This window comes from Lineus longissimus, chromosome 6 (genome assembly GCF_910592395.1).
Source record: "Lineus longissimus chromosome 6, tnLinLong1.2, whole genome shotgun sequence".
NCBI classification, from domain to species: Eukaryota; Metazoa; Nemertea; class Pilidiophora; order Heteronemertea; family Lineidae; genus Lineus; species Lineus longissimus.
In genome coordinates this window covers 21603380-21623681 of record NC_088313.1, presented here as the reverse complement: position 1 = coordinate 21623681, position 20302 = coordinate 21603380, and the positions used below count along the sequence as shown (strand labels likewise).

The following is a 20302-nucleotide window of genomic DNA, read 5'->3' as shown; positions in this document are numbered from 1 at the left end:
AACTGGTATGAGGTCGTTTCGCTCCCTAACCTATTCGCCCCCAGTCGTTTCGCTCCAAATCGAAGTCGTTTCCCTCCCTCTGTCTAAGCTGGGACTTTTGCAATTTAAAAGATTTGTTGAAATTCATAGATAAACTCCACATGTACAATAATATTCACTGCATTTGCGGGAAATTACTAGTTTCAAAGTAGATGTGCCTTCCAGGGTTGTCAAATCTACAAAGAAAGAATCAAGAAAGGCGTGATGTAGAACTGAAGAAGAAGGATGCTGAAGAGCAGCGTAAATGGAGACTTGACAACTTTGAATGTCGCATCGGCGTACCAAGTCTTCGCGTTCTTGAGTAGGCCGAGTTGGTCATCTGAGGCGAAGATCAAGTGGCGTCTTTCTCCGACTTTGACGTCGCGTCTAAGGAATCCCTCGGTCTTTCCACGGGTACACAATTATTTCTTCAGGGTCTGACACTGGTCTTCCCTGGATGTGCCCTCCCACGACAGAGTCTGTCGTGTTCCATTACAGGGTGTAACATGTCTCTACAAGATTGAAGTGCCATGTAATCAGTACCTTGTCCTGACTAGATGTGACATGATCCAGGTCGTCTTTTCTCCAGGATTCTAGTTTTGTGTAGCTGTCCATCTGATTGAGGAGAGCAGGATAGCAAAGTCACCCTTAATTACATAGAGAGACTACTCTGGACCAGACATTTAGGACAATTATACCTGGTTCTGGTCAGTTTAAACGAAAGTCCTTCCTCCCTAGCTCCCCTGTTGTGTATCTGTGGGTGGATGCAGGATTTGAATACCCCCCCCCCCCCCCCTACCAGCTCAGCTAATTACAGCTATTAGCGGAGGATAAGAATATGACATGCAAATAAGAAAGAAAGGTTTGAAATGTGAAATGAATTCATCGTCTGCGGCTATAGTTGGAACTGAGGTGGCAGGTCTTCAGTCTTCACTCCAGTGACTGGGAGTATGAATTACACGACCAGGTTTTGATTTATAGATGTCAGATAAGAACTTAATATGAAAGGAAAGTCGTGTTTACAAGTATGACTTGTATTTATGTCACTTGTATCTTAATGTCTTTCTATAATTGCCGATAAAATATGTCGGCAGTTTAATATGACATCAGCACTAAGCATGCTAAGTTTTTATGCCTGCCCACTCCAGGTACCTCCAGTGCTCCTCATGTCTAGTCTATATTTTGGTCGTGAATTGCATAGGAGAGGTCGTTCCCCAGCGAACTCGGCCCGGCCCTTCTGAAATCAGCAGAAAAACTTTCAATTTTCTCCTGTATCGCCCAATGAATTATCTTCAAATTTACAGGAAAGGTAGACTATGGTATACCAACTAAACGAGTGCAACTGATATTCACATATAAGAAGAAATTAAACCAAAAAAAACAAAAATGTATAACCCAGGCCGAGTTGGTTTTTTACCCAGGCCGAGTTGGTCCGGGCCGAGGCTGAGTTGGTCCGGGCCGAGGCCGAGTTGCCAGCCATGCTGCCACAGAGACAATGTGAGGCACCTCGATGTGACCACAGAGAAGACAGTTCACAGCCAGCCTTGCTGCCACAGAGACAATGCGAGGCACCTCGATGTGACCACAGAGAACAGTTCACAGCCAGCCTCGCTGCCACAGAGACAATGTGAGGCACCTCGATGTGACCACAGAAAAGACAGTTCACAGCCAGCCTTGCTGCCACAGAGACAATGCGAGGCACCTCGATGTGACCACAGAGAAGACAGTTCACAGCCAGCCTTGCTGCAACAGAGACAATGTGAGGCACCTCGATGTGACCACAGAGAACAGTTCACAGCCAGCCTTGCTGCCACAGAGACAATGCGAGGCACCTCGATGTGACCACAGAGAACAGTTCACAGCCAGCCTTGCTGCCACAGAGACAATGCGAGGCACCTCGATGTGACCACAGAGAAGACAGTTCACAGCCAGCCTTGCTGCCACAGAGACAATGTGAGGCACCTCGATGTGACCACAGAGAAGACAGTTCACAGCCAGCCTTGCTGCCACAGAGACAATGTGAGGCACCTCGATGTGACCACAGAGAACAGTTCACAGCCAGCCTTGCTGCCACAGAGACAATGTGAGGCACCTCGATGTGACCACAGAGAACAGTTCACAGCCAGCCTTGCTGCCACAGAGACAATGTGAGGCACCTCGATGTGACCACAGAGAACAGTTCACAGCCAGCCTTGCTGCCACAGAGACAATGTGAGGCACCTCGATGTGACCACAGAGAAGACAGTTCACAGCCAGCCTTGCTGCCACAGAGACAATGTGAGGCACCTGGCCTGTCTGAAAGTATCCCGACCAGGCAAGATATGTTTTGCAAATGTTTAGTCACTATTACAAGTCTGGGTGACTGCAAAACAAAGACCTCGGGATGATCACTCACTCCCTCAAAGCCAAAGACCTCAATAGGTATTCATTGTGACACAGGTCCTTTGCAGTTTGGTGCATTGACTCCCTCAAAGGAAAAGATCTCAGGAGGTATTGAATGCGACTTCTTTTGTAATTTGGCCTACGGCTTGAAGTCTAATTGGGTAGGAATTAAGAGAAAACACTTATTTCAAACACTGGAATTTATTCACATCATCATTATGTTCCCCAACCAAGGCCAACATGGAGGGGAACCAGTCACCCGAAATATCATAGAAGTTCTTTCTGTCGATAACACAGTATCGATGTGTACATGAATATGCTTGACTTGGGGACCTCACCCTAAAACTTGAATACATAAGTCTGTGTAACTCAGGGACCTTACCCTCATACTTCAAGACATAGTCTGTGTGACTTGGGGACCTCAGCTCATCCTTCAATGCATTTCAATGAATGGTTTGAGTGATTCGGGGACCTCACCCTCATACTTCAATGCATGCTTACGAATAACCTTGGATGCCAGACACTTGAGAGTAATATGATCAAATGGTACGATCATCTTGTTCTTATTTACCATCACCTGATATGCCACCTCCCCTAAAGTGTTGCAAGCATCAACATGAGCTCCATGCAACACTAACAAATCAGCTATCTTATCATATGGACAAGAGCTGCTGCGGTCCTGCTTCAAGCTTTGACCAAGGACATGCAGTGGCGTATTGCGACGACTGTCAACACAGTTCACATCTGCGCCACAGTTGATAAGCAGCTGTACTAACTTGACATTTGGTAGACGTGAACATTCCTCGTTGTCAACACTTGAAGACCTATAATCAGTTGCCAAATGCAGCAGATGTTCTCCTCGTTGTCCCAGAGGATTGAGAACGATTAACTTGTGCACTAACTTACGGAACTTGAAGGAGTTTTCTTCCTCAAGCTCCATGTAACACATCAAGTTGAGCAAGTGTAAACTGAGGAGTAACACAGTGTGGAAATATTCCTTGTGACGGAGTTTTTTAATGTCCGATTGATCTACTGGTATCTCTATACTATTCTCAATCTGATCCACACATATTTCTATCACACGGCAGACATCATCAAACTTTAAACGTTCCTCCTCCGATGAATGATCCTGCTGTTCTGTCCATATCTCCCAGAACAACTTGGTGATTGAGAGCAGGTTGATGAAAATAGTCTCATGATTGAGCGCCTCAAAGTTCACATGTCGTAAATGGAGAGCGTAAGACCAGATGTCGATACAGCGCTGATATCGGTGTGTGTCTGCGTAGACTGCACCTCGATACATCAATCCAAACGTGGTGTCCTTGTGTTTCGGACCAAGAATACGCTCTCTAATCAACAATGCTTGCATATAAATAGCATCAGGACATGAAATGATCTTTTCAAGATCTTTCACATTTTTGAATTCTGTTTCATTTTCATAAGCCTGGTTGTTGTCTTTAGGATAAGGCTTTCCTTCAACCAATTCAGACAATTCTTGTCGCATCTCTAAAGACTTTTTCCAGAACTGTATACCTTGTGGTATGTCGTGTTTCTCATCTACATAGTTTGCCCCCATCAGCTCATAAGCATCAATGATCCTCTGCTCACTGAGCTTCGATGCCTCCAACAAGTAGTATACAATGGTGTCAAACCCTCGGAGACTTGCAGTCTGCAGTGCATCGTCTCCCAGTTCATTCTTGATCAAAACATTTGAGCCACACTTCACCAGCAATCTGACCGAGTCAATCCTGCCCTCCCGTATTGCATAGTGCAAGGCTAAGTTACCAGAGTTGTCCTGGGCATTTACATCTGCTCCGTTGTCAACCAGGAACTGACACAATGTCACACTCTGGACTGAATTGATCAAACAAGTGCCACCATTGATATTAGGTTTATGAATGTCAGCACCTTGTTTCACAAGATACTTCACCACATCAATGTTGGTCATGAAACAAGCTGATCTAACAGGAGTAGACTTAGTGTCCGACTCTCCATTCACATTCGCTCCATGAATAACCAATGTCTTGACAACATCCAGCTTATTGGCCACAGCAGCACACCATAACGGGGTGACTAAATGTCTCGACTGATCTTCTGAAACTTCAAAGATACCTTTCTGTTCAATGTCTGCACCACACTCGTCCAAGAAGTAATTCACAAAGTGCACAAACCCCTTCCAACATGCAAGGAATAATGGTGTTTTCTCAGCTATTTTCAATGTCATGATCTTTTTCTTGGTCTCCTTGTCGAGTGGTTTCAGCCTGGTCTTTGCTCTGGCCAGATTGTTGTGCTCAGTACAGGTCCAGACATCCTTGAGACAGGCATTTAGCTCAGTCAGGGACATGCTGCAGTCAGAGGCACAACCTGAAAGTCAACACAAAAAGATGGGTAAAGGCTACACAGCTCAACAGGAAAGTTGAAAATAAAAAAGAAGGAGATTTGCAACCACTGAATTTCTTCCTACTTATTCTGATGGCTTTGGCAAATTTTTCAAATAAACTCCAAGTCAAATTTAATGAATATTCGAGCCAATGACCCAGCAGTCATAAAGAGCAACTTTGATGATTCGATTGATGTTGACCGTAGCCTGTCATACAATTAATGATACTGAGCCAACAGGATGCAGGGGCCGGGGGCCTATAGAGGTGTCGATTATATGAGCTGGACTGCACTGTACATCTATAGATCGATGCAGTTGATTGGGAACAACGTTTACGAAGACTTCGCGTCACGTCACGTTACACTAATGTAAAAATGCATGGTGACGTGACGACGATCAACACTTGAACACCACCTTATGTAAATGTTGTTCCCAATCAAGTGCATGGATCTATAGTATACACGTACACGGTAACCGGAAAAACGCCGACTGACCGACCGACCGACCGACCGACTGACCGACCTACCAACCCAAGGAGTTTCGTAGTTGAGTCACAGGTCTCATAAGTCAATGTGATATATCCAATCCTGTGAAATGAAATTGTAAACAAGCGCACGTGCGCTGGTCAAATGACAACAAATGCATGTTGCGCGTTGCAGTTCATGCATTGCATCGGTCGAGACACTCGAGTAGAAAAACGACAGTGCATAGATTAGGCCCAAATTATGTTTTTATATTCACTGACCATGTAGACAAAGCATATCTTTAGAGTATCGTTATCAGTTCCTTACCGCGTGGGCTCGTTTTCCCGGTATAATTGACTGGAGATGCTGCTGTCAGACACGTCGGACTCCATCACGTCCATTGCGCTGGGCACTACACAGATACATGTGCTATAGAGAAGCGAAAGGGATACTGCATATGACGGTAGGTTGGCAGGTCAGTCGGTCGGTCGGTCGGTCGGTCGGCGCTTTTCCGGTTACCCACGTACACCACAGGTTTCGTCATGTACCTAGGCCTAATCCCCGAATGACGATGATGTACATTGATTGGCCTGTGTCAAGTGTCACATCATGACATGAGCGTCAGCATGGCCAGCAGGTCTAGGCCAACAATCACCATCATGCAATGAGAAATAGGCCTACACTACAGATAATCGGGTTAGAACTTAGAAGTGACGTCTAGAACATGGGGGGATGGAATCATACCTTTGATTATCTGTTTCAACATAGTAGTAGGCCTATGAAGACATGAACTAGGCCATTACTATGATGTTAGAACATGCAGATGAGCAACCAGGAGGCATTCACAGCAGACTTCATTATTGATCAGGAGAAAATGATCAGTAGTCCAGGCAACCTCGACCATATCCGCCGCGGAGCGAGGAGGCCTCGTTGATTTACCCGAGGCGAGCCGTGCATACAGTGGCTGCACTGTCAATACCAAGTACACAGGTATTCCTATGTGCGAGGTTGCCGATCTTGGTGAAAAACTGCGACCAGACACCGGAAGCCGACGCCCACTTATCTAGTTCATGTCGAGTGAAATGCCGTCAAGTACCAGTCTCTATAATGAGTGAATGCAGGAGACTGGTGAAAGAGTCGAAATGATCAGCGCCATTTCTGTAGTCACTTCGGATGAGTTCGGTAATTTCCGAAGCTTTCGTTGTTTCTGTCGCGGAAAAATAAATAGCCGCAAACATCATACACTCCCAAGGCAGCCAAAGCCACTGCGAGTGCGAGAAATCATTCCTGATGTCATTCTGCTCTCAGATACCTCTGGCATTGTTTCAAATATGAACCAACAGACAAGGACAGACCTTATAGTTACCGAACTGGAGGTACTACTGCCACAGTGGAGCCAAAATGTAGACCAAAACCTTCATTTATTCAATATTTTAGCTCCACCCGAGCGGTGTGGGTGAGACAATCAATAATAAGGACAGAGGTGTCAATTTCTATTCTAAAACATCTCAAATTAAATGTCGAATAATGGGGACCATTCATTACGTATGTACGCATCAAACAGGATTTTGAGGCCCCCCCCCCCCTCCCTCTCACTGTACGGATATTTTGGAAAAAATGTACAGGTGTACAGAAAATTCCTAGACCCCTCTTCAGTGCATACATACTAAATGGATGGCCCCTTATAGGACCTCTATTTGGGTTATTTCAGTCCTATTCACTGGGCCATTGATGCAGCACAAATGAACAGGAAGCTTTATGACAGTTGAAAAAACAAAAAAATAAGCCAAGGATGAAAGTGAGAAATGAAATGTTTTATTAGATGAATGGTCATTGTTCAATATGAAATGTACATGACATGGATTCAATTTTAATAAAATGACAACATTGAAATGATTCAATTGCAGTTTCAGACATTTACTTGACGAATGTTTCTCAGAATCTGATTGGCTATGAAAGACATATTGCTTGGAGCTCCTCACCATCTTGCAATCAAGTTGTTGAGTGCAGAGGGTCGATAGCAAAATGTCTTATCTCCTAAAACGTTATGATATCAGAGTTAAAACCCAAGCGCTTATCAGCAAGTGGGCTCATTTCAGGACACAACATAGGTGTTACACCTGTTCCCAAACTTGGTCGACAGTCCAAGCTTTTCAGTGAAAACATGATGAGTAGCTTACACTGTACTTTCTAATTTAACAATCATTTGTATCAAAACTATAAACTTTCTAACATTAAAAGTATAAATAAACGACCGACTGACCGTCAGTCAACATGTGTGTTTAAATTCCTCTACGCTAACCGAGGAGTATGAGCTCGAAAAAAAGTTTTAGCCAACGTTTCTGGGGAAAGGAATAGATTCAAATACCAAATAGTTAACACACAGAAAATCAAAGAGAAGATTAAGGATCATCTCAGTATATTAGAACTGTGCCTAATCGCACACCATAGTCAATGTTAGGACAGCCTTTGGAATCAATCTGTTGCCTCAACAAGATCCTGCCTTGGCTCATATTCAAAGCAGATGGCAGTGCACAACCTAACTGCCAGACAGAGGTAGCCAGTGCAGAAAGATTCCCAACAAGGACCTCAGTTGTTGCCTCCCAGTTCCTGCCAACTACAGCTCTTGCCTACAGAACCGCCACTTTCTGTAGGACATGACAGGGACATGTCTCAATCTGGTCCTCTCCTCCATGAACAGCATAAAGTGCACTGTTCAGCCGAGGGGTGACCTATACATAAAACCATATGGCTGTTTCTCTTCTTTGCCCACACTATTGAAACAACACAACATGACGTACATGCTTTTGAATTTGTTATTTGCTAAATATTTTGTACAAATAAAGGGGCCATAATCCACAATATAGCACAGCTATCATATCTGGATACGTTTGTTGAACCAATAGCAACAACAATGGCAAACTGGCACTCTGCAAGCAGCAGGGACAACAGCTTCTGATTCTGATTCATTAAATCTCTGTATTTGTAAAAAAAGGTCACACGCGCCTTGGCTCCATTAATGAATTCAGTATTGAGGTCCTCGAGTACATTCTCTTACTCCTGCCAGTGCCAAGCTACAATCATGCAGCCTCAAAGGTAAGGTATTAAACAGGCTTTTATCAACACAGAATTCCCTCCAGAAACGGTCAAAACAAACACAAACAGAATGAATGTCATATGCACCTCAATATTCAAAGGGTTTGAGCCCTAAATGCAAGATCTGATATGGCTCCAGCAGGAGGGTATAGAGGGCGCAGCTCAGCCATGTGTCGAATCGTCTTCTACAAAGTCGGCAGCCTCCGTGTGACTGACACACTCGATGTGACTCACCTGAAACACAGACACTCCATTAGTATTAGAGAACCCAGAAACAAGTAATGGGCCAGAGTGTCAAGCCGCCATTTAGTGCTTCATATACTTACCTGTTCATAAAGTAATGGGCCAGAGTGCCAAGCCCACCATTTAGTGCTTCACATACTTACCTGTTCATAAAGTAATGGGCCAGAGTGCCAAGCCCGCCATTAAGTGCTTCTACTTACTTTATTTCTGAACTTGACGCCATAGAATTTATCAGCGTGCTCGAGTAGTTCCGGTCGGAATGTGGTGGTGATGAACTGTGCATCTTGACTGAGCTCATGGATCATGTCTGCAAGATAAGTTATAACACATGCTGAGGAGATATTTCATTGATCCAATATAGGGCTCTGGACCCAATATAGGGCAGATCCAGGGACCCTGGATCCAATATAGGGCAGATCCAAGGGACCCTGGATCCAATATAGGGCAGATCCAAGGGACCCTGGATCCAATATAGGGCAGATCCAAGGGACCCTGGATCCAATATAGGGCAGATCCAAGGGACCCTGGATCCAATATAGGGCAGATCCAATATAGGGCAGATCCAATATAGGGCAGATCCAATATAGGGCAGATCCAATATAGGGCAGATCCAATATAGGGCAGATCCAATATAGGGCAGATCCAATATAGGGCAGATCCAATATAGGGCAGATCCAATATAGGGCAGATCCAATATGGGGCGGATCCAATATAGGGCACCAGATCCAATATAGGGCAGATGCAAGGGATCTAATGTAGGACTCTGGATCCAATATAGGGCACCAGATCCAATATAGGGCAGATGCAAGGGATCTAATGTAGGACTCTGGATCCAATATAGGGCACCAGATCCAATATAGGGCAGATGCAAGGGATCTAATATAGGACTCTGGATCGAATATAGGGCTCCAGATCCAATATAGGGCAGATGCAAGGGATCTAATGTAGGACTCTGGATCCAATATAGGGCCCCAGATCCAATATAGGGCAGATGCAAGGGATCTAATGTAGGACTCTGGATCCAATATAGGGCCCCAGATCCAATATAGGGCAGATGCAAGGGATCTAATATAGGGCTCTGGATCCAAGGGATCCAATATAGGGCAGATCCAAGGGATCTAATATAGGGTTCTGGATACACTGCTTAAAGACCACTGACAGCGTGAATAGATCGCCAGCAAGACAACCAAAATTGCCCATATTCTCACCTGCAACAGCTTTCCTGTGTTGGGCATCAAGAGCCTGGTCAATCTCATCAAAAAGATAGAAAGGTGCTGGGTCACACTTCTGGATGGCAAAGATGAGAGTCAAGGCAACCATGGACTTCTGTCCTCCAGATAACTGCTGCATGTCCTTCATCTCAGCACGCACACCAGTGAACGACACCTGTAAAGAAGGAAAGTTTTAAAACTCGCTGGTTCAATTGCAGTTGACCATGTTCTATCCAAGAAGCTAACCCAGGAAAATGAGAAATGCTGTAGTCAAGCCATTGAAACTGATTACCTTGATTCCAACTCCAGTGAACTGCTCAACAAGTGGCATCTGTCCAGACTGCTGGCTCCTATCCTCACCCTCGGATGGTTCCTGCTCACCCTTCTTCATCACCAACACAGCATCCCCCTTGGGTGCCAACTTCTTGAAGATCTCGGTAAAGTACTTAGAGACTTGTTTGAATGTCAGCTGTATGGCCTCGTACTTGCGATGGTCCAGGGCTTTCATCAGATCTAGGATAGACTAGGAAGGAGAAAGCACTGTTAGGATGAAGATACATTGGCTTGAAATAATAGCTGCGGTCTAAATGTTAAAGTGTTAGTTTAGTCAGGCATGGCACGGTTTTCTCCCTCCGAATACGGCTTTGGCTTATGACCCCCTGCTGGCCGCGTGGAGGTTGCTTTGCCTGACCTGACCCTGCAATATGTGAGTGGTAACGAGATGAGGGCACCAGCCATCATCAGCCCACTGAATGATACCAACTTTATATATGTGTGCGGACATAGTTTAGTTCAAAGATCAAGGTAAACCGTCATGAGTCTTAATACGTACCGTGTGAGCAGAGTCGAGTTCTTCCTTTCTCTTCAGAAGTTTCTCTTTCTGATCAGAGAAGTTTACAAACTGATCCAAAGCCTTCTTGTTCACATGACTGTATTTCTTCAACTCCTGATTGCACTGTTCTAACTTTTTGAAAAGCTAAAAATCAGAGAAATGAAAAGTTATTCTTGGAACTATTTCACCTCAGTCACATGTTAGGAATGCCTCCTCATCATGTGAAACACAACCTCAAACAAGCTTAACACTGTATGTTTGGATTAGAGAGAGTGAATCATGACATTCATCACATCACACAACATGTTTCTTTCCTTAGGCGAGAGTTTTTTAATCCCTTGTTTAGCGAACATTTTATTAAGATTTTTGAGCGGTGGTCCGAAATTTTTTCTTTTTCAGAGATTTTTTGATTTCACGAACCTATCCTGGTAAAATTTCTGAGAGGCAATAAAAAATATTTATTTTACAATTAATTTTTTCCCCACAATTTTTGAATAAAAAAAATCAATAAACGTTGGATTTTTCACCTTTGAACTACGCACCAAATAATGGAACAACGAAAACCACACCGCCATTATTCCTAGCCTATTATATAGCCTAAAAAATTTTTTTTTGTAATTTTCGTAAGCGGCGGGTTCGCGAAACAAGGTATAAAAAACTCTCGTCTTAACATGCTGGAAAGGACAATGACAAACAACCAAACTTCAAATGCGTTCAACTACAGTCCGACGACAACAGAGCTAGCTGTACCTGTTTGAGACTATGTTCCTGATATTTTTCAAATGCGTCGCTGGGCAGTGAGCCAAGTTCTCGAATCTTGCGCATACATTCATCTTTCTTCTTAAGCAAGAGACTCTGTTTATTGGTCATTTTCTCGAGGTCCTTGGCGTCATCGTTTATACGCTCCTGTTGCTCGCGTTCCTTTGCTTTCCAATGCTCTAGAGAATGCTGACAATCTCGTTGATGTTTGCTCTGTTCATCAATCAGATCGTCAAGCACTGAAATTTTAACGAGTTTACGGTATTCACCACAGGTTTTTTCTGGTGTAGTTATTTCATGAAAAATAGAACTTTCTTTTAATTTACATCAATTTTATTAGAATAACGAATCTATCTTCTGTTCCCTGGAAAATTTGGTTTTGAGGTATGGTGAGGGTGTGTGATTATGTGGACAGCCAAGTTATCACGAGGTTCTGCCATTTGACCAGCCTGCCCCACCACCTATAAACAGTGAAGACATTAAGCAACTATCTAATCCCACCTCTTGATCGATCCTTGTACTCAGATATTTTCATATCAATCACTTCCAGTTCTGCTCGGAACGTCTCAAGTTTCTGCCGGCGATCTTCAACAGAGATTTCCTGCAGGTCAAGTTGGAGATGTTCGCGTTTGCGAATCAGGTTGTTATTGAGGAGATTCTCCAGTTTGTTCTTGTCTGCTTCCAACTGCAAGGAGGTAGAAAGGAGATATTGACTTGAGGCATGTGGATATAAACACATGTCATTACAAGAGTCCTGAGACAAAGCAAAGCAGGTAACATCCTGGCTCAGATGGTCTCACCTTAATCCTCTCCTTTAACGACTCCTTATTCTCCCTGGTCAGGCGTTTAATCTGGTCGTTCAGAGTATCTACCTCCCTCTGGTCGTCGACGGAGAGCTGTGAGAGGAGCTCCGAGCCCTGCTCATCAGTCAGCGACTGGGCAGTTGTCTTCATTGAATCTAAACTACTCTTCAAACTGTTCAGACTTCTCTCCTTCTGTGGCTTGGCCTTCTCAATGGCATCAAACTCCTCTTTCATAAGGCGCACATCACCTCGCATTTTGTCGTAGTTATCCCTGAAACAAATTGACAGCCAATATCATTATTAGTCACATACACCCAAGTTGCTCCTATGGGTATCAACGAGCCTGATCCAAGGTGATAAAGCGATGGTCACACCAAGACTACTCATATTCAACCCTACTTACTTGTTCTTACTGTTCTTCGTCTCCATCTTCTGCATGTCGCTGACGAGGTTGTTGATCTGACCTTCAATAGGTGAAAACGGTCAAGGAAAACAGCACTTGTAATGATTTTGATGAGATGAGGTCAAACTAAAGGACAGACTACAAGTCACACACACTGCATATCAAAACAACCAACTTGGGTTAGTTGATCGATAGAATAACTGAAATAAGATTTTGGAATACAGTTTGGCTGTACACATTTCTCCATGGTCTGCATGTGAGGTGACCTGTTACCCTGAAACCTCTTTCTAAAGGATATCTTGTAACTTGGTCCTATGTTCAGCAAAGTCCCTCTCCAATCGCCTCACTTCATCTTTAAGTTCCGTCTTGCCCTTCTGTAGCTCCAGACGTGACTTTCTCGAGTCATAGTAACCACCAGTCAACGCCCCCTTTCTGCTAACCTGGTCACCTGTAACATACAATTGCAGAGTTATTCTAAATGTTGAAACAAGGGCCCATTGGCGACTACAACATCTCTTTTACCGACACTGAGACTGCCAGCTTGTCTCTCCTGTGGCACCCTTGTCGAGGTCTCTCCTGTGGCACCCTTGACAAGGGCTCTCCTGTGGCACCCTTGACAAGGGCTCTCCTGTGGCACCCTTGTCAAGGTCTCTCCTGTGGCACCCTTGACAAGGGCTCTCCTGTGGCACCCTTGACAAGGGCTCTCCTGTGGCACCCTTGTCGAGGTCTCTCCTGTGGCACCCTTGTCGAGGTCTCTCCTGTGGCATCCTTGTCGAGGTCTCTCCTGTGGCACCCTTGACAAGGGCTCTCCTGTGGCACCCTTGTCGAGGTCTCTCCTGTGGCACCCTTGACAAGGGCTCTCCTGTGGCACCCTTGTCAAAGCAGAGGTGTTGTTAATGAAGAGACTGAATTGTTCTACTTACCATCCAATGTGATACAATCGAGATTCTGTGTGCGAGCAATCTGTGTGGCCACCTCCATGTTACGACAAATCAGTGTCTTGCCAAACACGTGTTTCATACATTTGGCAAACTTGTCTGTATATTCGAGCTTGCTGATCATGGGAATGGCATCCTGAACAACACAAGAACAAAGAATCTCATGAGAAAATAAGCAGAATTCATAATTCACACAACAATAACGCTTCGTCGTTATGATACTTTGTAATAAATAAACTGACTTTCCTCATTCGCATATTCTCATCATCATCGTTGTCATGTCCTGCAGCCGCTTGGGCGACCCTGCATCCCTCCCCAGCAACTCGACTCACATCTCTCTGGTTCCTCTAACACACACCCCCAACCCGACTCACATTAGTGTCAGGATAGACTGTATCTCTGGCATCCAATCTGTTGAGAGGAAGAAATGTTGCTTCACCAGGCAGCTTGAGTTTATTGACCTCTTGGAGGATCTTGGTTCCAACTTTGTCATGGTCGACAACATGGTAGAACAACCTGGAAAAGACACAATTTCAAGTACAGGTGCTGCTAAATATGGCCGAGTCGGGTGTCTCTACAAATGGAAAGATCGACCCCACTTGGCAGGTTTAAGGATAAAACATCCCACTCAAGGAAGCCTTACATGAGAAACTGTGAGAGGGGACTTCCTGTAGTCTTCCAGGATACCGCAGGTCGAGGACATCTTTCAAGTACTTTGAATAACGAATCCTACTTTTGTTATGAGAGATAGACATGTGCTTTACAAGCAAACTTGCAGCCATTTGAATGTTGGTTTGTGTTTGGTTGTGCCAACATCACTCACCTGTTCCCAGCTGTGACCTCAACTGATGTGAAGAACGTCTTCTCGCACTCAAAGTTCTCAATAAGGATGCCATAGTAACCGTCAACGATATCTGGAAACTTGCCCTGCTCCCTCCACTGGTGCAACACCTTGTTCACACTGTCAATACCATTGAGAACAGCCTTGCCAGTGATCGACCTGAGGGCCTGTTCTTTCTTGGACGACTCCTCCTTCGCTGTCGCCATGCTCTGCTGCATGGCACTCTCCTGTCGCCACAGTTGATTCCGCTCGTTCTGCAGCAAGTCCTTCTGTTTCTTCATCTCGTAGTAAGACTTGTTATTCGTGTCGATGATGTCACGATGCTGGTTCACTTTATCGTTATAATCAGAGATCTGTGCCTCAAGTTGCTCCGCCTTGGTGCCATCACGCTTTAGGTCATCATCTAGTCGGCTGATCTAAAACACCATAAAACAGGAATATATCAAAATGAGAATAACACAAGAGTTCAAATGCGAAGCACCAAGTACACATTGGAAATCGTTCTCGTTCAAGACGACTTAGTCTGTTTGACATGTGATGTATCGTTACCTGGGGCACCTACAATAAAAATATCATCGAAAACAAGTCACTAATAAGTGAGATATTGCACTTATCGTATTAACACCAGGTTAATGCTTGATGTTGGCCTTGCTCAATGGGTACATAACACCAGGTTAATACTTGATGATGGCTTCACCGAAAGGGTATTGTGCTACATGTAGCATCACTCACCTGGTCTTTTTTGTCTCTGATTGCTTTAGTTAAAGACTTCAACTCTTTCTTGATCCAGTTATCACGGTCGTCCCGTGATGTGAACTGATTACCTCGGCCTTGTTTAGCATACAGTTCCTTCCTCCTCTGTTCAGCTAACGCCAACCTGGAAATGGAAGCATCACATGAGTTGTAGTTGAGCATCACAAACAAGGGATGGACAAAAGGAGTAGGCAATGGGAAACGCTAAAAGTTTCTGTATCATAAAAACAGAGAAGCAGCAAGCCCTCGAGTCATCAGAGAGTGTTGTAATGGCTAGCTGAGGAGAGACACCAACAGCCTCTTAAGCAGCCATCAGTGATCAGAGACCACACAGTTCTATTGCACAAGCTTGATCACTGCACTCTTCATGTCGTCGTAGGCACCAATGGTAATGAAACTGGTCCATGACATCTAGTGCTCTATAGTAACTTGTTGAGCCTTACTGTGAGGTGACAGACTCCTCCTTGCGTCTCATCTCCTCATACTTGGGTACGATGTCTCGCAGTAGCTGCTGCGTGTTCTCGATCCTCTCCTCTAACGCTGTCAGCTGATGCTCAGCTTTCGACTGAAACAATCAAACACAACCAATTACAGTAAGACACACACAGAAAGAACTCTTTGATAGGAGCTGAAGCTCTCAAGAACCTAGCTCATTCTTGCTCACCTTGGCACTCCGGTCTCCCTCCACTTCATCCTGCATGTCCTTTATATCCAACTCCAGCTTTGCCTTTCTCTTCATAAAGTCCTGGTTCTCAGCCGAGAGTTGCTCTTTTTCATCTGTCAAATTCTGCATTTTTAACTTAATGTCTCGGAGATCTTTATTGAGAGCCTGAAAGTAGAACAGAGTCGACGAGGCTAGAGCGGAATAAACCTTGATGTGTCTACAGTGATACATCAACAGTAAACTACGGATAGGAGAGATCATGGGTCTTCCTTATCCAGTCATGCTTACCTTGACTTTGTCTGTGGCCTTTTGCTGTTCGTCTCTCAGTTTCTGAGTATGTGCACCACTGTTCTCTCGTCTCTCTTGTAGATCATCGAGTTTCTTCCTGGTATCCCGGAGTTCATGGTCGTGAATAGTGTACTCAAGGGAGCGTCTCATCTTGTCCCACTTCTGATACTCCTTCAGCTCTTCCTTCTCCTCCTCCAGTGTAGCAAGACGCTCCTCAATGTACTTCAACAAGTCCTCAATCTTCTCCCGTTTACCCTCTGAAGGAGAAGACAAACATACACACATCAAACAAGGGCAGAGAGCTTGAAAACCAGAAAGATAACAAAATCATCTCATCACACTATGCATGTTCTGAAAACCAAGGACGCCACCCAACACAAACTAGCGACACCACTTTTACTGAAGTTATAAAAGCTCATCATCCCATTCATACACTGCCACCACCAGAACTGGACCAGCTCAATCATTAGAGATGTAATTGACATGGCCACCGGGTCTTCAAAACATTACCAAGACAGATGATATTCTGATTATCTCATCGGTGAGGCAGTTAAAAGTTTCAAAGATAACAGGATAGCTGGTGCTGTAACCTGTTTTAGTTGTGTGTAATCACAATGCATTTGAGTAAGTACATCACCAGCTCAATCTGATTCAATCCTCATTTTGTTTGCCATCTCTCACCTGTTTCCTTGAGGATGATCTTACTCTCTTCCTTCCTCTCATCATAAACCCTAGTACCAGCAACCTCTCGCAGCAGTTTCAAACGCTGCGAGTCAGGTGCAGTGGCCATCTGGTTAATCTTGCCTTGCTTCACGATGTAGTAAGGATTACTCCGTGAGAATCCAGCACTTTCCAACAGATTCATCACATCAGTCTTCCTAAAAAAAACAAAGACACATCTTAAAGGCCTCCTCCCATCAATCAAAAATTTGAAAATTGAAGTTAAATTAGAAAATTTCTAATTCTGTAGGTGTAATGACTGCCCTCCCGCAATGTTCCTTTTTGTTTACCTGAGTCACAAGAAAAGGAACAAAGCGCTGCAGGCCTTTAATGCACTACAGGCCTTTAATGCGAGTCAATTTCAAAGATTGGAACCAGCAAAATGCAACTTGGAATGAACGTTTATCAACCAACATTGTCTCCAAAATCATCAGCTTAACAAGCCAAATTTAAAGAATTGAAAAAAAATATGCAAATTTTATCTGAATAAACTTACGTGACCATCTTTTTATCCAAAAAGTACTGATCCTTTTTTGAACCTATGATTCTTCTTAGGACAACTTCATCCTTGTCAATCTGGGAAAAAGGAAAGAAGAAAGAGTTACAGATACACAGCTACAACCACAAGAACAGTTGGTCGAATAGCAATGAGGCACCAGTAGGCCTAATGATACTTGAATGCTTGTCTTCAAATCGAAGGCATAAAATTCACTCATCTGATCAGGCTTATTGACAAATAATGACAGCAACTCTTTGCATCAGTGACAACAATGTGAAATGAATCTAGAACAGGTTAACTTCACAAGACTTACAGGAATTCTATTGTCAGAGTTATCGAATATGATTTCCACGTAAGCCGAGATGACCCTTGGTCCAGTTCCCTCATGAAGAAGGGCCTGCCTCTGCTCTGGTCTGAGATGGCTGAACTCATCAGACAGGACAAACTGGATGGCTGCAAGTAACACAAACAAACAACTTATTCAATGCACTGACAATATAACCAACTGCTCAAGGTCAGTTAGAACATGACCAAAGTATTTCAAAATCTACATTAAGTGTGCTATGTTAATTCCTCCAGCTGAGAGTGACTGGCTTGTACCTCTTCCTTTCAGCCTGGAACATTGCTCACAGGAGTCACATGTTCAAATTGAAAGTAAGTGGTGATGAAATCAATAAAACCTTCCTCTATCAATACAACAACTTTTCCCTTCAAAAATCAAAATTAAGACATTCAGATGCGAGTGAAAATAAAATCATCATGGCCCCGACACCTGTATTCTACCAAATATGGTTTGAGTGTACATACCATAAAAGAAGTTACTCTTTCCAGAACCATTCCGTCCAACTGAAAAAAAACCCCAACTATTCAAAATTCGGCATTATTGGACAGGCTTTTAAAAAGCTCATAGGTTGGTCAACTCTATTGAAGTTTTACTACAAGACAGCACTGTTGTTCCACAAGTGTCATGTACTCATCAGCATCTGCTGTGAGTCATTGCCAGCCCAGAAGAATGGTTCAATAAGTGTCTGACCTCGGTACTGACCAACAACATTATGTCTTGGATTAAATGGTTCAATAACTGTTTCGTTAGGTCCTACATAACATTGTGTCTAGCGTTAGATGGTTCAATAACTGTCTGATCTCGCCACCTACCTACAACATTGTGTCTGGGGCTAAATGGTTCAATAACCGTCTGATCTCGGTAACTTCGGAACCCCTGTATGATGACCTGAAACAAGACTGAGAGATAAAACTCAAGATTCAAGTCAAACAAAGTCTTCATAATATTATTAATAATCAACCAATTGGCCTACTTTCTTGATTCATGTCAGACATCACATGGAATTTTTTATTTTAATTAGAAAAAAAGTGATTGCAAAAGAATTTCAGAGGTGTGGCCCTCTATATCCCTAAAAAGGCAAAACAAATATGGAGCCTGCGATGCGTGTTGCAGATTTCAGCAATCCCAAAACGATGCTGACGTGTGACTGGTCAGACATTGCTCAAACAAACTTCAAATCAACGTAAAGGCCTAGTTCAGCCACAGCTTCAAGAGATATCATATCGAGCATGCATGCGCCATGCACTAAACGGGACTTGGCAGCATTTTTACTACACGTCATGATACAGCCTACAGTACAGGCAACAGGGCATAGGCCTAAATTGGCTAAATATTAAACTATAAATAGGCCTATCAATATAAAATGCAGGCGAACAACCACGCTTACCTGCTTAATGTACATGTTTCTGATTTCTCATTAACCTGATAATGCAAAATGTTTGCATTTGATCATAAACCTCTTCAATAATTTCGGAGAAATTGTGATTTTGTTTTGGTGAAATTCTCCTGATCTTTCTTTTTCCCGCAAACAAAATGGCGTCAATGCCGTCGCATCTGTCAAGGAAAAAAGTATAAATCTGCATAAACGGAGAAATCATTCTTGGCGGAAAAATCCAGTTGAAATGGTAACAATTTATTCTGACTCGATGATAGAGCAGAGCCGCCTCCAAACAATTGTATGATATCTCTCAGATTACCAGTAATCCAGACAGTTAATGTTCATTGATATGAGCATGATAGTGATTGAATTTAAAACTTTTTGGCGGGAAACGTCTCGGGCATAAATGTGAATAAGTGTGAATAAATAGATCGCACCGTGGTGACATGGGTGATGGTGTGGGTAGGGTCCTTGACTTCCAGCCAGGCCAGCCGGCCCTGTCAGAAGCAGCATCACACAAGATGTTATAGCCATAGCCAGGGCATGCATGGGGGGGGGGGAGGTCCAATGTCAATGTGGGTGGTCCAAGTTCGTTTGGCATTCTCCTCTAAGGGTGGACGGGGGGGGGGGTGCATGTGCATGTTCGTTTCGGTCTTCGCCACACCCACACTACAGAACATTATGAGCATGGTTCACTTGCAGTTCAATGTTCTCATGACGTGACGAGAGCAAATCTCACGGGTGGGGCGGAAATTCGCCATATTGCTGTCATCATCGGCGCCAACAACTGTTTCTTTTGACCCTGCCGGAGTCTTTCAAAACAATAAATGATTGTGTCTGACCCTGTTGACCTCGATTTTGAAAAACTTTTTAAAAAAGGTCATTCAAACGTTAATCAACTGCAAAAATAATCTTTTATATTATATCACTGAGGTATATACATACGATATGTTTTCCCGTTTTTCGTCATGGGTTTGGGCTGGAATTCCTGGCTTTTTTCGAGAGCCTATGTCTTGTGCTCTTGCTTACGACTAAATTGCCACAGGGAGCAGCTGGGTGTTCACACTTCATATGTAGAATAAAGTGGACCTTAGGATTTGGAATCAAAAATAAAATCCTTGGGTGGTCTTATCAGAATCGTGGAATGTAGATCTGACACAACAGCTCGACCCTGCTACAGATCACTAGACAGTTATAAATGTAGCCTATGTCTTCTTCAGATCTTGGCGGAATTATACTTGTCAAGTATAATTCCTCCAAGTTCAGATTGAGTCTTGTGTGTTTTGA

General features: G+C 43.7%; 2 protein-coding genes across 4 annotated transcripts; both read right to left on the bottom strand.

Annotated features, from left to right (window-relative positions):
* Nucleotides 1-2588: 2588 nt before the first annotated feature.
* LOC135489090 (protein fem-1 homolog C-like) lies at nucleotides 2589-6139 on the bottom strand. Of its 3 annotated transcripts, none has more exons than XM_064774251.1 (2): nucleotides 5989-6139; nucleotides 2589-4764 (listed from the first exon to the last, which is right to left on the bottom strand). In XM_064774251.1, the coding sequence occupies exons 1-2, from the start codon at nucleotides 6008-6010 to the stop codon at nucleotides 2834-2836; spliced, it is 1953 nt and encodes a 650-aa protein (XP_064630321.1). In that variant the 5' UTR covers nucleotides 6011-6139; the 3' UTR covers nucleotides 2589-2833. The 3 variants fall into 3 exon arrangements, with proteins under 3 accessions (XP_064630321.1, XP_064630323.1, XP_064630322.1); XM_064774253.1 differs by having other exon boundaries at nucleotides 6048-6134; XM_064774252.1 differs by lacking the exon at nucleotides 5989-6139 and adding an exon at nucleotides 5572-5808.
* A 904-nt stretch (nucleotides 6140-7043) lies between these two features.
* LOC135489144 (structural maintenance of chromosomes protein 3-like) lies at nucleotides 7044-19164 on the bottom strand. Its single transcript, XM_064774345.1, has 23 exons — nucleotides 19025-19164; nucleotides 18450-18525; nucleotides 18102-18140; nucleotides 17608-17747; nucleotides 17292-17371; nucleotides 16757-16953; nucleotides 16076-16332; nucleotides 15788-15952; nucleotides 15567-15688; nucleotides 15103-15247; nucleotides 14353-14786; nucleotides 13904-14045; nucleotides 13515-13665; nucleotides 12890-13039; nucleotides 12592-12661; nucleotides 12186-12459; nucleotides 11887-12070; nucleotides 11377-11624; nucleotides 10627-10770; nucleotides 10087-10317; nucleotides 9792-9969; nucleotides 8784-8890; nucleotides 7044-8574 (listed from the first exon to the last, which is right to left on the bottom strand). Exons 1-23 carry the CDS (start codon nucleotides 19037-19039, stop codon nucleotides 8503-8505), a joined length of 3621 nt encoding a protein of 1206 aa, XP_064630415.1. The 5' UTR covers nucleotides 19040-19164; the 3' UTR covers nucleotides 7044-8502.
* Nucleotides 19165-20302: the final 1138 nt, after the last annotated feature.